General features: G+C 53.0%; 1 protein-coding gene across 1 annotated transcript; it reads right to left on the bottom strand.

The window, feature by feature from the left end:
- Nucleotides 1-2,927: 2,927 nt before the first annotated feature.
- Nucleotides 2,928-16,225, bottom strand: RGR (retinal G protein coupled receptor). The gene is made up of 8 exons (XM_040623776.1): nt 16,147-16,225; nt 14,133-14,289; nt 12,882-13,003; nt 10,031-10,184; nt 8,477-8,594; nt 6,264-6,377; nt 5,709-5,825; nt 2,928-2,993 (listed from the first exon to the last, which is right to left on the bottom strand). The coding sequence occupies exons 1-8, from the start codon at nt 16,223-16,225 to the stop codon at nt 2,928-2,930; spliced, it is 927 nt and encodes a 308-aa protein (XP_040479710.1).
- Nucleotides 16,226-16,778: the final 553 nt, after the last annotated feature.

Genomic DNA, 16,778 nt, shown 5'->3' on the forward strand with positions numbered 1-16,778 from the left:
GGCAGTAGATGTGATGTGTGTTGCATATAGTTCTCTCTCAACCCTCATAACTTTCCTGTAGACCCTTTTCTTGAGTGACTAATAAGAAAAATCAGGGGATAGCAAGGAATAGCTGATAAGATCCCTGGTGGAGGGAATCGAATATTGCTGAACACCCACTCTGTGCCATGTGCTTTAAATTATGCCACCCAGTGAGTCCATTTGGGTGGGCATGGAACAAATTCAGATAAGAACCTCGCTCCAACTTGGTCACACACTACATAAAAGGCAAATCCTGGATTCATGCCTCGGTGTCTCCAATGCCCACACTTAAGTGCTTTCCAAGCTGCCATGCTGCCTCTCCCCGAGCAGAGTGAAGGACTTGCATGTGTTTCCACAGCTGCAGAAGGAGGGGCAGCTGGGCTGAGGGCGCCTTGCAGGGAGACAATGGAGCCCATTGTAGGAGCAGCTGGATGGATGGAGGAAAGAACAGGTGTGTGGTGTCAGGCCCAGGGAACAGCTTACGACGGGAACAGCAAGTTACCACAACCAAGAGGAGAGGAAAGATTTAGGGATTATGATTTTGGCCTTCACCCAAGGCTTTTCCAGCACTCGTGACCTTAGAAACATTACCATTACCAAATGCCATTTACTGCATATTTGTTGAGGCTCGGGCAGCTTCTCCGAGTGTAGTTCTCGGAATGCCCTCCTAACCAAGTCCCATGTGCGGGAAGACTTTGGAGATTTATATTTGGTAGGCTTCCAGTGACTGTTCTGTCAGAAAAGTGAAGGGGAACTCTGTAGGGCCATCTGGGCGTTCTCTGACCAATGGGCATGCAGTTTCTGTTCCCTTTAAGGAGAGATGGAGAATCACATCATCATCTGAGGTAGAAAATAGCTAGACAGCAGGCTTCTGTACTAAGAGCAGAAAAGAAAGCTTGCCTGAAATCCTGCAGGAATCAAGAATTCACCCAAAGGGCCTTATCAGGGAACTCCCAAGCTCTTCCGAAAGGTACCGCCGAAAGGTACCGCCGGGGCAGCTGCTCAGGATGAATTTATCATTGAGTTCGCACTGCCACCTCGTGGTAGAAGCTAAGCACTGCGTGGTCCTTACCTGCCAAGTATTTATGCATATCAGATCTTTGCTTTTTTTCCCTCATTTTCTTTTCATTTAGCTTATATGACAGGACAGAGAGTAATGATATTTACTGAGATAGGGAAAATAATACTGGAGGAAGTTTGATGGGAGAGAGAGTGAGCTTGTATTTGAGCAAATTGAACCATGAGTGTCTCTAACAGGGAAACAACAGAAATCCTATCAATTTCATGGCAAGGAGAAAGATATAAATAAATTAGGCCTGTTACCTTGCTGTTGAATTTATTTCTCTATGTGGAAAATCTGCAAAAATCCCCTTACTTTTAAGCAAAAATATAGGTGTAGTTTAGCATAATTAATTTATATTTCCTTTTTTTCTTTTTCTTTCTTTTTTTTTTTTTTTGCTAATCAATCAGACACACAGTCCCTCCCCTCTGCAGAAAAGTTGTTCCAGTGGGGATTTGGATGCAGGGGAGGCTAGGGATTGTACATTCCTATACCTCAGAGATAACTTGCTATTTTGTTCGTGACTGTAATTCAAGTCCATTTGTCAATAGGCGGAGCCATCTTTCCAGCAAGAAGATGGGGTGGGGTGGGGGATATTATTCTACTGTACTTTTACTCTTCACAAAAATAAACTTTGAAACAAATGGATTTGAGAATGGTGGGTGATCTTAGAAGACGAATTTTGTGCCTTTTAAGTTGGGTTTCATACAGTTCTAGGCTCTGCAGAGGTGAGATTGGGTGGGTACTGTGGGTACTCTGGGTGCTGGTGAGCAGGTGGCAGCAGCCCATCCCTTCTGCTGAGCTTTGGTGTAACGTTGTATTAGTCTGCTCTGGCTGCCATAACCAAATACCACTGCTGGGTGCCTTAAACACAGACATTCATTGGCTCATAGCTCTGGAGGTAGAAGTCCAAGATCAAGGTGGCATCAGGGTTCGTGTCTGATGAGAGCTCTCCCCTTGGCTTGCAGATATTGTCTTCTCACTGTGTCCTCACGTGGCCTTTCCTTGGGGCATAGGCACAGGGGAGAAAGGACAGAGAGAGGGAACTCTCTGGTATCTCTTCTTACAAAGAGATTAGTCCATTAGATCAGGGCCCCACCCTGATGACCTCATTTCATCTTGATCATTTCTGTAAAGACTCTGTCTCCAAACATAGTCACATTGGGGGTTAGGGCGTCAACGTATGAATTTTAGGAGGGGACGAAACCATACAATCTCTAACATACATCTTGTTTGAAAAAGACTTCGACTTTTCATAGAGTCTGAAAACCTCGTGTCCTTGTCTGAGCCCGTTCAGATTGAGAAGACAGAGAGGATGGGCCAGAGAGGGCTTGTGATTCACCCAGGCCCCCCAGTGAGAGGATGGCAGGGCTGGAGCCTCATCACCACACGTGAGGGCTGCACGGGGCTCTCCTCCCCTGTAGGTTACATTTTGAAATTAATGGAGGCATACAGGTTCACAAGTCAAGCCACGAAAACTTAAGGGAAAATCCAGAATGGGGCCGAGATGCTCTGCACATTGAAAGTCAGTGGGGGACAATGCTGTTGAAACACGTGACTAAACCAAGCACCCCGTGCAGCTCAGAGGGCTTGTTTAATTTACCTAGAATGAGGGAAAAGAATTTAGTTTTGACCTAAGACTTGCAGAGATTCTGAAGGAAACTTCTGGGTAATGTTGATAATGCTGATTACTACATCTGACTCCATGTGTGTGGACACAGCCAGACCCTAATCTCTACTTTTGACCTTCTTCACCAGATTAGCACAGTTTTTACTCACAAAAGCCAGGAAGAGATAAGGAAGCATGCACTTTTTCTGAGGCACTGGAAAGGATCTCAGACCTGTCTCACGCCATCAGCACTGTGTCCGACACAGACACGGCATCTTTGCCACCACGAGGTCCAAGCAGGAGCTGGGGGAGAGCGTGATGGCAACAGAGATGGATGGCGTGGGCTGGGGGACCGGGCTGGCGTGTCCCCCAAAGCCCGTTGTGTCTGTGTGTGGAGGGAGCAGGGCACTGTCCCTACTAGTGGCACTGGGGGCCCCATACTGGCATGGAGGAAAGAGACCTGGGGTAGACTGCTCAGCAGGAGCCTGAGGGGGCAGGAGAGTGAGGAGGGAGGGGGGACGCTCACCAAAATCACTGAACGGAGGGGGCCAGGAAACAAACACTTCAAGGGGACAGAAGTAACTGCTTTCTTCATATGTTTTCCTGACTGTAGAATTGCCTGATGTATTCTATAGTGAACAGGGAGAAAATCAGCAGGCAGTTTGAGGGCTGTGAATGGGCCTGGGTGGGGGCTGGGCAGAGCCGGGGAGCCTCAGAAGGTTCCAGGGCTTTGGGGGTTGTGCTCTAATTTTTTTCAGGTGCTGACCATCTTCTAGGGACTGGCTGATTCCTCTCCTGCCTGGTGCCTGTGCCACGGGCTTGCAGGGAGGTGGGCATCAGAAAGGACCCAGCTACCTCCTTTGTCCCTCTGGCCCAGGAGGTGAGCTGCTCCGTGGAAGGACAGGGTAGGATGCTGGAGGGCGGTGGCAAGGAGGGCAAGGAGAGCCTCTGCACACAGTGTCCACAAGGACTTGAGATCCTTAAAGTGCTTTGGGACATGGGCAGAGAAGCTCAAAGGTGACAAGACTCCCTAAACCCGTTCCATGAGGGAGAGGTGGGGGTGTGGGGAGAGACTTGGGGCTTCCCATGGGGCTTTGGTCATTCCCCGTGGGACGCTGCTTCAGGCCCTGCCATCTCCTGCCAACCCAGTCCAGGGTGGAGATGCCCTGAGCCCACCTTCTCCCCTCTACACAGGCTTGGGGTGCAGGGCTGGAGCTATAGGCGTCCTTGACTGTGCCTGGCCAACCTGCATCCCTCCTCACCTCTTTGAGCACAGGCAGGGGCAGCATCTGTTTGGGGACACTGGCTACTTGCTGGGCATCCTCACTCTCTTCATCTCCCTCCCCTTCTCTCTCTGAGTCTGGGGGTAACCTCCCTTCTCTTCTCATTGTGTTCCCTTGTCCCACCTTACGGGGTTAGTGTCTTTAATGGTGGAGTGAAGGGCAGGTCCCCGGTAAAGACAATTTAAGGACTCATGGACTGTGGGGGCAGGGTCAGTATCTCTGGGCTCTGGATGCGATCACGTCTGTGGCCACCCACTCAGCCTGTGTGCGAGCCCAGCTCAGGCCCCGGGACTTCCCCAATCAGTCCCACTGCAGGGCCGAAGACAAGGACCCCGCTTGGTCCCTGGAGTGAGGCTGAGCGGCATCTTGTCTCCCCAGCACCCAGCTCAGGGCATGGTCTAGAAAACAGGGCTGTGGGAAGGCTGCTGTCCTCCATTCCTCTTGGTTTTGCCAAATGACTGTACCAGCCTCTGTTGAGTGCAGACTTGTGAGTTATGTTTAAGTGACCTGATTGTCCGCATCCGCAAAGCTGAGAGGCAGGACCTGGTACACAGGGACCCCAGATGCTGTTCTCGTGACCACCCTATCCCCACCCCCCTGGGGACCTGTTTCTTCCCTGCTCCGAACCTGGGGTTCGAGCTTCCATCTTTCCTGCACCCGAGTGCCTGGGGCAGCCGGCTCTCCATCATCAGACCTTCTGCAGAGCCCATGACCTTCCTGCCAACAACCTCCATTTCCCTCTGGGACAACGGGCCCTGCCCAGGTCTGTGCACCTGCCACACCTTGTCCCCAAATGCTGACTCTGCTGGAGGTGCAGATGTCCATCTGGGAATGGGGACCCCATCACTGTCACAAACCCAGATGCCTACAGGCTCTGCAGGGAATATACAAGCCCCAGTTGAAGGAAGGGGACCAGCCCTGGGCAAAAGGCAGAGCTGCCTTGAGTTCTACAGACTGTCTCCATGGAGCCTCCTCCAGGCTGGGGCGGGGGGGGGTCATCGTCAGACATCTGGACTTTTAAATACATTGAGTTTTTAATGCTGGCAACTAAGCAGCACGCAGCCAGCTGTCTTTGATGGGCGGGTGCTGGTGGCTAACTGTCAGTGAGCACTGAATGTGCCAGGTGATGTTCTGGTCCCTTCTGCACGGTGAAGTCACCATGTCTGTCACCACATCTCACAAGCTGGGAAACAGATGCACACACAGTTGCTTGCACCAGATCTCATTTTAATAAGCAGCATTGGAACACTGTCAGCCTGGGTGGGCCCTGCCACAAGTAACTGGGAGTTTTCATGCCTTTCTCTGTAAGACTCTGAGCCCTAACAGCTGTTTTAATGAGCTTCCGTGTGCGTGGTGAGTACACATTATCTTGCTTAAACCTCACTGCTGCCCCGTCGAGGCCTTACATTACAGGTCAGGAAGCTCAGTTCCGAGGGAGTGACTTTCCCAAGGTCTCCGTTTGGAGGGCTGTGATGGAAACTCATGTCTGTCTGGCTCCAAAGTCCCAGGTCCTCCCTTGCAGCCTGGGTGCTTTCTGAATCCCCCATGTCTGATGTAGGGCCAGGCCCAACAGGGCCATCCCGGGGGGTGGGGGTGAACAAGTGTCTGGAGCTTGGCTTCGGAGGCTGCTGGGCAGGGCTCTGAGGCAGCCTCCTAGCACGGGGCTCAGTCTAGGGTGTCAGAGGTGGGCCTGGGTCTCAGCGCCTCCCCCCCCCCCCCCCCCCCCCCCCCGCACGCACGCACTTCTCTGCGGTGAGAGGCACTGCCAAATTCCCCTGTGGACCATCTCACTGCCCACGGCATAGTTGATGGCATTGATCGTGGGCACTGTTTTGGCAATGAGGGCAGGCACCTGTTGGGACAGAAAGATTCAGGGAAGAAGCCTCACAGCCTCGGTTCCTCTCCCTGATCCCACGTGGTGACCCTAGTCCCACCCCCACGCCCTAACCCACAGCCACCAGTCATCTGTCCCTAGCTGGATTCTGCAACTCGCAAGGCCTCCTTGACCAATTGTCAGATGATGTACAGAAACACATTCCGTCCTGGGCACCAGTCTCAGCCTTGGTCCCAGAGTGTGGCTGTCCCCATCCTCTCACGTGAGGCCAAGGCAATGTCGAGCAGCAGCCCTGTGTGGGCCCCAAGGCACGCAAACTCCCAGTGCAATATGAGTGTTCAAAGGAAGAGAGGGAGAGACTACCAGGAGGCCCGAAAGCAGGAAGGAGAGATGGGGCAAGAGAGAGAGACGCAGAGATGGAGAGACTTCTAACTCTGGTCCGGGAGGCGTCTGTACCATCTGCAGCCTGGGGGAGATGGAGCTCACATCTGCAACGGTTGCGTAGAGATACAGGAGGGCGTAGGGGCCCCAACCGAACAGCAGCGTCCTGGCTGGCAGAGTGGTGTTCACCTGCGGAGAGAGTGTCGCGGGAGGGAGGCACTGACTTGCTCTAGCTGGCTGCGACCCCACGCGCCGAGGGCCCAGGTGGGCACTCCGCAGAGCGGGACAGCATGACCCAGCTGTGGGAAGGGGCTGAGCCGGCAGACCTCGGGGCCAGACGGGCCTCTCGGGCGTGTCAGCTGTGTGACCCTAAACCTGTCATTGAAGCTTATTTGACCTCAGTTGTCTTGTTTGCAGAAATGGTTTGATAATGCTTCACTTACCTGGACGCAGGGACCAGGGGGCCGATAATGAGCTCCCTTCCTGGTCCCCGCTCCTTTTGAGGAACTCTGGGCTCCGTGAGTGTGGCTGGGTGAATGAGGCTCCCCAGGCTGAGCTGCCCTCGCACCTCAGCCCCAGAACCAGCTCGCCATCAGCAGCTGCAGCCTCCTGGCGGGTCTACCTGTCCTGGGTTCTAAGCGGCTTGTAGAGAGCAGGCCCTGTGCTGCCGCCTCTGGCCACAGGGAGGCGCACGACTTGCGATCTAATTTCAGGATGAACGCTGCTTCCCGCACCCGCTCAGATGTTAAAAGGCTAAAAAAATCAGTGCCTATTTTCTTTGACTCCGCCTCCCTTTAACAAAGAAGGTGACTTAAGTTGAAAAAGGCCACATTTTTTTCATGAAATAAAAATATGTTAGTTGGGAGACATTTATTCTCTTGAATTGCCCCTCCCTCATTCCAAAAAAGAAAAGAAAATGAATCATGGAACACTACGTCAAAAACTAACGATGTATTATTGTATGGTGACTAACATATCATAATAAAAAAAAAAGAAAGAAAGAAAGAAAAAAGAAAACAATGTGCTTTGCAGGAACGGAGGGGCTCCGGGGCGGAGCTGAGGCCAGAGGAGCATTGAGCCCTCAGAGGAGACAGTGTCACCTCCGGAAGCCTCTCTGCTCTGGACCGAGGTCCCTGGGCCCACCCGAAGCGACGCGACGTATGCTGAGGCCGTGGCAACTGATGGTTTCAAGTCAGGCCGGGGAGGGGGAGAAAAGAAAACCGGTGTGGCAGCCCTCTCTGCTGGCTGATTGAACTTCCAAGAAATGTGGCGACTTTGAGCACCCAGTGGTCGGGCAGGCAGCACGGAGGACAGCCCGGAGGCGGTGAGGGGCAGGAGAGCATGAGCCCAGAGCCACCATTCTGGTCCCCGCCCAGCCCTCGTCCTCCAGCTGACTCAGAGCAACCTGGATCTCTGGCTAAAATAGATACGTATGGTCCTTTTCCAATTTACAGGGGAAAAAATATATATATAATGTGGCAAATTAAGTGTTTCAACAAAGATTGAGTGTTTCTTTTCCGCACTATGACCACTTGGGTCATGGAGTCCCAGACCCGGGTTTGATCCAACTCTGTTATTACTAGCTGCGGGGCTTGTAGCTAGTTACTTAACAAACCCTTACAGCCTCAATTTTCGAGCCTGTGGCAAAGTGATAACAAAACCTTCCTTCGAGAGTGGTAGCGAAGATGAAATGTCTTAATGCACAGAAAAGCAGTATGAGTATCTGATTTTTTTTTTTTTTTAACTTCGGTGCTTGTTACAGCTCATTTGCTAGAGATTGTCCAGGTAGAAAACTGTGGAAAGGGGATATTAGTGCAGAAATTCAGAAATGGCCAGGAGGGCTTATTTTGAAAGATTGTTTTTCTTGGATAAATGTGCTTGCAGATGTGATTTTATGTTGTGGATAACAACAGTCCGTGCCTGTGATTAAATTAAACATCTTAGAGCAATTTAAAAGGAGCATTTGAAAAGTACATCATTTTGTGCCAACCCTCATATCCTTGGGAAGAATGAAATGTAACAGCATGGATGGGGTCCAGCAGGGTGCCCTGGCACTTGAGGTTATGGGGTCCGGTAAGTCTGAGCAGTCCTGACCCTTCCTCCCAGGTCTTGGCAATGCCTAGCAATGGGGAGGGTGCATTCTTGCCCTAACACCCCAAGCTCTGTGAATGCTGAATTTTTTCCTGATCACTGAAAACACAGAAAACCCCTAACTACTGTCTCTCACATCATTCATGTTCCCTGAGAGGGACAGAGGGATTTCTTCTGCTCTGGGAGCTGGTCCTCACCTGGAGGTGGCCAGTCTTCCTGAGTTTCTGCTCCATGAGCCGATAGGATATGAGTGTGATGAAGAGAGGCAGGAAGAAGTTGAAAAAGGCCATGGTGAAGAGGAAGCTGATGAAGTTTCTGCAGGCAGAGCGGGCAGAGGAGTCAGGACCATCTCTCAGAGGGAGGTGGGGGAGATCAGCTGCCCTTGAAGGCTTCGCACTCTTTGCTCTAGACAGCCACATGTGAGGAACTGTTCTCATCAGACAAAAGCTCTCAGTGTGGTCGCCCCCGGGTCCCATGCAGACTCCGCTTAGAGACAGGGAGCCACTAGGTCCTTCTTGAACTTGCCTTTAGGAGCCAGAGGGCCGAGATGAGGGAGAGTCCTCCTTGAACTCTCTGTGGGGCAGTTCAAGTGCCAGTCCTGCTTTCCATATGTGCCCCAAGCATGGAGAATGGGACACTTAAGTTTGGGAAACATGTTTACCAAGTGGAAGATAGGGCAGTGGCCCAAGAGGAAGGATCATCCACAGGGATTTGAAAAGGGTCCGCAGATGACTAAGAGACTGGACACTGTGTCACTGAAGAAATCATCGAAAGGACCACAGGAGAGCCTGGGGTCCCAGAGAGGGTCATGGGAAAGTGGGAGTGCTGACCAGGACCAGGTGGGAGTCACAGGAAGGCAGACTCCCATTCTGTGAAGGGAAGGCCACGTTACCTTGGTGCTGCCCAGTAGGGAGGGGTAGGAGGAAAGGCTGCCAGAGGACTGGACACTGGCTGGGAGGGTACCTGTAGGTACCCTTCCAGGACACTCATACCAGACTTGGGTTCTCAAGCAGGTTTTACCTGGAAAGCCTGTCGTCAGGGACAGATGCATCATGAGTAAATATGTAAAGCAGATGAGAGCAGCGTGGCTCAAGTAGAAGCAAGAGGGGGTCTGGAGCCCACGTGAGCCCTCCCCAAGATGCTCCCTAAAGGGTCTCTCTAAGCCCTGGTGTCCCCAGAGCCACATGGATGGGGCCGCACTAGACAAATGCTCCATGATGGTGGGGGCCATCATGCATCAGTCTTGTCTCTCTAGGGCTTGGCCCAGGGGTTGGCTCACAGCAGATGCTCAGGAAATGCAGAGAACTAAACTCTATGCCAGGGAGGTCCCTCCCAACGCAAAGACCTTAACGTTCTTTGACTGTCTTGAGCAAAGGACACAGCTCCCTTTAGAAACTGATCAAGTCAGAGCTGGAACAGCTGACTGTGCTGAAGATGGCAAAGGGGTCATGGGGCTCAGCGACTGTTGTAACTGACACAGGCCAACAGCTCACTGGGTAGTACTCCGTCTTGGGCACAACTTTATACCCCAGTTTGTGCATAACATGCCCAGCACTTGGCCGGCTTTCAGAATGGGTTTTCCCTAGTCCCACGTCAACTTGCAAGTGGGAATCAGGACCAAGGAGTTGAGATCGTCTGGCAAATGTTGACATTTCCCCCATTTGGATTCTCAGCTGTGACATTGTTGTTATAAGAACTCAAAGCAAAGATTTCCAAGGAAGGGAGCCTTGAAGCTGCTTCTTCCCCCTCACCTGTCCACCCTGGAGTAGTCCAGGGTGCAGCACGTTCCCAGAGGCTCATAGTCATAGTGGCCCCAGCCCAGGAGGGGCAGTGCTGCCCAGAAGGCAGAAGAAAGCCACACACAGATCACCAAGGAGATGGCCGTGTTCCATGCCAGTTGGCTGCCTGCATGGGAGAGAGGAGGAGGAGGTCAAGAGGAGGTGCTAGCTAGGCAGAGTGCAAAAGAATGGACTTCATGGTCACACAGAATGTTCCTAAATCCTGGCTCTGATGCTACTAGCTTAGGGCCTCAGGCAAGCTAAAAGTTTCTCTGAGCCTCTATTTTCTCCTCCACGAAATGGGAATGATAACCCCTGTCTCAGAGGACTGTTAGGAAGAATAAAAGAGATAATGGGTGGTGAAGGCCTCCTAGTAGACACCTATACCATCCTCTTTAGAGGACGGAGAAGGAGGGAGTAGCAAAGAAATGGGTGTGCTCCCCCAAGCCAGCTAGGAAAGAAGCATGAGCAGTGGCTCAGGTGAGGGTCATAAGGGAGGGAAGCAGAAGTCCGTTGCTCACACAGAAGTCACTGTCCCTGCTTCCAGGATACCCTCGGAGGACTCTTGATTTGGGGTGCCATCTCAGTGCTGAGGGCAGGGGCTCGGTCCCAACAGCGTTTTTCATGTGACCCGTCCCACTGACTTGACCTCCTCCATGCACCCTCGTCCCACGCCCCTCTCTGTAGCAGCCTCATCCAGCCCTTCCCATCCAGTGGTTCTCCTGGTCCCGGCTTCAGAATGCTTTTCCCTTGGGCTTCCCCTATCTATGGTCTATTTGTCATGTTCTTTTGTGGACAAGGCCCCAGGGCAGAGGGCAGGACTCCAAGTGGGGTTCGATCCGAAGAGAAGAGCAGATCTACACCCTCCCTCATCCTGACAGCGCCTCCACTGACAACAGCCCCGGATCCAGTTGGCTTAAATGTGTCCTCCTGCTATGGACTGAATGTTTAAGCCCCACCAAACTCCTGCGTGGAAGCCCTCATCCCGTGCGATGGTATTCCAGGGGAAAGCCTTTGAGAGGTCATGAGGTCATGAGGTTGGCGTTCCCTCAATGTGATTAGAGCCCTTATGTGAGAAGACACAAGAGAGATGATCTCTCTTCTCCATGTGATGACACAGCAGAAAGGCTGCTGTCTGCAAGTCAAGAAGTTGGCTCTCGCCAGAGCCCAGCCGCGCTGGCAGCCTGATCTCAAACTTCCAGGGTTGAGAAACTGCGAGAAATCCATTTCTGTTGTTCAAGCTGGTTGGTATTTTGCTATGGCGGCCCAAGCTGATGAAGACATCCCTCCCCCTAACTGTGGACACAATAATTAATATCTACCATGACCCATGTATTGCTTTTTGGCTTTGGAAATGGATGACCACGGTGACATGTCCAGGGTCACCCAGTACGGAGTAGATAAGCTCACACTCCCTCCTTTCCCCTCCCCTGTTTTCATATTGCTGCCGGTGCAGTCCAGCTCAGGAAAGGCTTTGCTCTAGGGACCATGAAATAGGGATCAACTGCTCTATACCGAGGGAGAGAAGCGTGTTGCTGTCTGAGGAGGTGTGCAGTGTGTATGTGCATGTGTGTGAGTGTGTATGTGTGTGCACGCGGTGGTCTGAGGGAGCTCCGGGGCCAGACTGGGACAGGAGCAGCAGGATAGGAGCTCCAAGGTCAGCTGGGGCAGGTGGAACTAACCTGCCCCTAGAAATGATAATCTTCGTTCCGATCATTTCTATCAACTTTTTGGCCTGGGGAGAGGTGTGCAACTTTGCCAAGGGCGCGGGGCTGTTTATGTGGAGTGAGGGCAGATCTGCAAATTCCAAAGGGGCCGTGCCCCAGGCTTCAGGCCATGCTGCCATGGCCACCACAGCAGCCTCCAAGCCAGGCAGAGCCACAGTTCAGGACGTGGGGCCCAGGAGACAAAGGGAGGGATTGCCTCAGGAGGCATCCAGGCCATGCCCGATCCCCGCTCTGGCTCTACTAGCTGGGTGACCCTGGGCAAGCGACTTAACTTCTCTGAGCCTCTGATTCCCAGTCTGCAAGTTGGGGTTTATGATGAGGGTTAGCAGAGTCACAGCTCCCCAAAGTATGTTCCCATATCCCTGGTGGTGAGTGGGATTCTAGATGGCCGGTGGGTGAACATGTTTTTTTATTTTAATGTGTTCTAAAATTTTAAGGACATTAAAGTTGTGATTTCAGAGATACTGCTTAGGATGAGACTGGAGCAGGTGTTTAAATTTTTTTTAAATGAATCGCTTTAAAGGAAAACAGTCAGGTAAATAACAGAGCAGGTGGTACAGTGACATGGCCAATTATGAAGGTGGTATTTGACAATACAGCTTGGGAAATCTGGGGCTGGACTGGTCTTCATGAAGCCCTGTAATGGTGAAGGTCCCGTGGAAGTATGAGGAGCAGGGACACATGCCCACTACACACACACACACACACACACACACACACACCCCGCCTCTCTGCCACCCAAAGGGGCCTGTCTGCAAGGGCATTTTCTTATCCACGATCTCATTTGATTTCCAGAATAAAACTGGGAGGTTGCTTATAAAAATCCGCTCTTAGAGGAGACAGAGGTTCAGAGAGGACTCCTGACTTGCCTGAGGCTGTGCTGACATTGAGGTCACAGGCAGTCTTTCCAGCATGTGCCCTGATACCTTTCCTGTCCATTCTCCCCGCCTCCCTCCTTTCATGAATGCCCACACCACATACTCATGGACACCCACGCCCACCCACACTCCCCTGGACTGGGAAACACCGAGCAGACCTTTGTCCTGCTCACCCTCAGTGTGTAGACATCTCTCCCCTCTGGGAGCACAAAGACTTACGCGTGCAATAGTGGTGATAGCGCCCCCAGGCGATGGCCGCGCTGCTGCATATGCTGGCCAACGATGCTACGAAGCCCTGGAAACCATGAGCCTGGCAGCCCTCAGAGCCGTAGGGCCAGCGCCTGTGGGAGACACTGGGGCCGGTGACGCCTTCCCTCTGTTCCTGCCCTTCTCCCACACCTGCCCCTCAGGAGCTTGGAGGGCACCCTCCTGAAGGTTGGCCCAGCTCCCCAGAAGAGGGCTTCATTGTCTGTTTTTCCTACGAGGAAACAGGAGCCCCAGAGGGCAAGTCCCCGGGGAGAACGGGTGGAGCCTGATGCAAACTCCCTGGGCTCAGTGTCTTTCGCTGCACCTCAGTAGGACCAAAGGGTCTCTCCGTGTGCTCAGAAGCCTCCAGCGAGGAACACCCTGGCAGGAAAGCCCATGCCTTTATTCTATAGATAGGGAAACTGAGGCTCAGAGAAGAAAAGGCACTGAGCCAAGGTCAGACAGCAGATGAAGGCAAGGTCAGAGCATAGACCCCAGGGCTCCCAGCTCTCAGCCCCATGGGTCAAGCAAGTGTAAAAGCTTCCATTGCCCCCTCCCTGAACCCAGGAAAGGGCAGGAGGAGATCAGGGCAAGGAGTCCTCACGGGTTCTGACCCCCCAGACTGGTCAGCCCCGAGCATGCACTCCCAGGTGGACTCCAGCCTCCATTTGAGTGCCTGGAACCAGAGCAGGAATGTTCTGTTCACTTAAGAAAACAATCTTGTAAACACTGGACATCGTGTTGAAAGATCCTGGTTTGCACTTGGTTTGCACCTGGTTTTAGACACTTGTCAAAATCCTGTGGGCTTTTGCAAACACGTCTGTCGGGCTTTGTGGGTGCCATGCATCGTTTTCAGTTATTTCCACGTAATAATAAGTGAATAATTCCAGCCACATAGGAGTTAGGTAATAATAGTCAACTTACAGGAGAAGCCAAGAGATAGAAACACGAAGCCAGGACTCGAATCTCGGCAGCCTGGTTGCCGGGCCTGCGCCCTTCATCCCTACAGTCAGCCAGCTCTGCAGGTGGGTTTTGAGCAACTCCTGTGCTCCAGAAATCAGCCGTGGCTCTTCAGGGATAGTTTGGAATTTGGATTTAGCCACGTACTGCCTGCCCACCCTGTCCCCGACAGTTTTCTATAGGTGGGAAGAATGGCTCTGGCCTGGCTGCCCAGAGCCCAGAAGACAGGCCCCTGAGCTCAGAGAAGGGGTGGGGGGCTCGTACCGGAGGAGGCTGGATGTGGCTGCAACAAGGGCATTCAGGCTGATCCCAGTGTCCGCCAGAGCCAGGCTCAGCACCAGCAGGTGGGTGGGGGTCCGCAGCTCCGGGGTCTTGCAGAAAGAGAGGATGGTGAGACTATTGAGGCAGAGGCCAGCGAGAGCTGGAAAGAAGGGGGAAGCTGGTGTCAGGGCTGGAGAGGCCGCCTGGGCTCAGAACCAGGGCCTGGGGTGGACGGAACCTCAGCAACCTGCCCCCTTCACGCTCGGCAGCCTCGTCCGTGCAGCTCGTCAAACATTTCTGAGAAGGGCTGGCTCTCAGATACTGCAGCCTGTAAGATGTACACCCTGCCTCCTTCTTACTCAAAGCTGAGGAAGAAACCAATAAGGTGCTGCACGGTTCACACGGGGACAGTCGCAGTCACTGACAGCTGCTGACACTGTCACAGGGTGGGCACCGGGTTGAGCACCTTCTGTGGGTCCTCCCGCTCTGTCTTCCCCTGGATGCTGTCCTCCCCACGTGCAGCTGGGAAACAGGCTTAGAGAGACTAGTTGACTTGCCCTGAACTCACAGCTGGTGAGTGGCGGAGCTGGGACTCAGACTCACGTCTGTTTAATTCCAAAATGCCACTCTGAGAGGGAGAGCCTGGGAGGAGGGGTTGAGGTACGAGCTAAGGGCTGCCCGGGACAGCAGGCGGTGAGGTGGGCGGGAGGGGGCAACCTCAGGCAGCAGGCAGACCAGACCTGGAGCTTTCGCTCAGTCAACCAAGCTGCTCCTCTTGCTCTCTGAACCCTGGCTTCCCCATCGAAAGGGAAGAATGGGGAAGGATCCTGCCTTCAAAACTCCAAGTGCTGGGGCGCCTGGGTGGCACAGCGGTTAAGCGTCTGCCTTCGGCTCAGGGCGTGATCCCGGCGTTATGGGATCGAGCCCCACATCAGGCTCCTCCGCTATAAGCCTGCTTCTTCCTCTCCCACTCCCCCTGCCTGTGTTCCCTCTCTCGCTGGCTGTCTCTATCTCTGTCAAATAAATAAATAAAATCTTTAAAAAAAAAAACAAACAAACTCCAAGTGCTTACTAGGAGGACAGGGTGTGGAAGAGCCTTCTAGAAAAGGGGAGCAGCATGTGCAGAGACTTAAAGTGGTAAAATTTCAATCATGTTTGAGGACTGAGGGGTTGCTGGAAGGTGAAGTTCCTAGAAGAGAGGAAAAGGGGCAGGGCCCCCACACGATGGTGTCTGGGGCCTTTGGGACCAGCCTAGTGGCTGCCACTCCTTTCTCACTGTGCATTCTCGTTGGGGGAGGAAATGGGCTGCTGATTTCTCTGGATCATCTGTGAACAAGGGCTGCCTTCCCGATTAACCTAGTCCTGAGCTGACCCACCTCTAGGGTCTCCAGTCCCAACTCTGGCCTCAGGGAGCATCTTAGGGATTCTGGGCTGAGGCAGGCACCTCAGGGAGTCAGACAGCCCCTGGAATGGAAATGCATAGGGCTGGGGAATGGACATGGTGGGAGCAATGTGGAGCTGGAGCGGATGGGGGCAAATGAAGTTAAATCCTGAGTGTCTATCGAGGCTAGCACTTCACACCCATGACTCCTTCTAACCTTCACCACCACCCACTTGGGGTCTGAGAACCTGGCTGACTGTTATAATCACACGGAGAGCCGGTGACAGAGCTGTTTGTCTCCAGAGCTGATCAGGGGCCTGAACTTATATGAGATTCTTAGCATGATTTCCAGGGTGTAGATGAAACTTTCTCCCCGCTGGAGGGACATGAAAAGGCCTGAACCTGGTCCTTGGTCATGTTCTGGGCAGATGTCCTTCACTCCCCGGACCTTGCCTGGCTTCTCTCTCTTGGCTCCCAGCCTGCATCCTGCATCCAACAGGTGCACCCATCAGAAGCCCCATGGGTGTAGGCACAGAGGAGTAGGGTTTGGGGACCTCTTCTTGTCAGCTCCATAGCTGTGGCCTGGATCTGGGAGGCCACTGGGTCCCCGCTCCACCCAGGCCCTTTCTGGCTCACCTTCTACCAGCAGCACCGTCCCCACAGCCAACACCTCCAGCTCCCCGAAGCCGGTGGGCAGGGACCCAGATCCTGCCATGCTGGGCCCTTCTTCCTGCCAGCCTGGCTCTTCTCTGGCTCTCTAAGCCAGGCCCCACCTTTTAAAGGGCCATTCCACGTGCTGGCGCATGCAGGTGATTATGCTAGACCTTGGGCTCCTTCTTGCTGCCCCCTGCCCTAAATTGTGCTTTTGGCCCAAGTAGAAGGAACCCATTCACCAGTTGGACAGTGCAGCCTTTGTGAAGCTGGAATGGAACGCTTTCTCATTCGTTTCAGCCCAATCAGGCAGGATTAAGGTCCCAGAATCCAAACGGTGTGTGGCTGAGAGCCAAATTAGAAAAGAGTTGCATAACCAAGGACAGGGTAGGGAGCAGAAAGAGGGATTTGAGCGGCAGCTGTGCCTGAGAATTGGTTAGGAGCCAGGCCCTTCCATGTGCGTCCTCACGAGCTAAGGGCAAAGGATGATAATTGGCAAGCCAGCCGTTGTCATAGAAAGAATCCCAGCTGGGACCAGAGACGGAGTTTGTGATTTGGAACCTGCCTTTAACCAGCTAGGTGCACTGGGGTGGGACGCCTGGGGTCTTCTCAGTTCC

The sequence above is a fragment of the Ursus maritimus genome, unplaced genomic scaffold, assembly GCF_017311325.1.
Source record: "Ursus maritimus isolate PB19 unplaced genomic scaffold, ASM1731132v1 scaffold_7, whole genome shotgun sequence".
NCBI classification, from domain to species: Eukaryota; Metazoa; Chordata; class Mammalia; order Carnivora; family Ursidae; genus Ursus; species Ursus maritimus.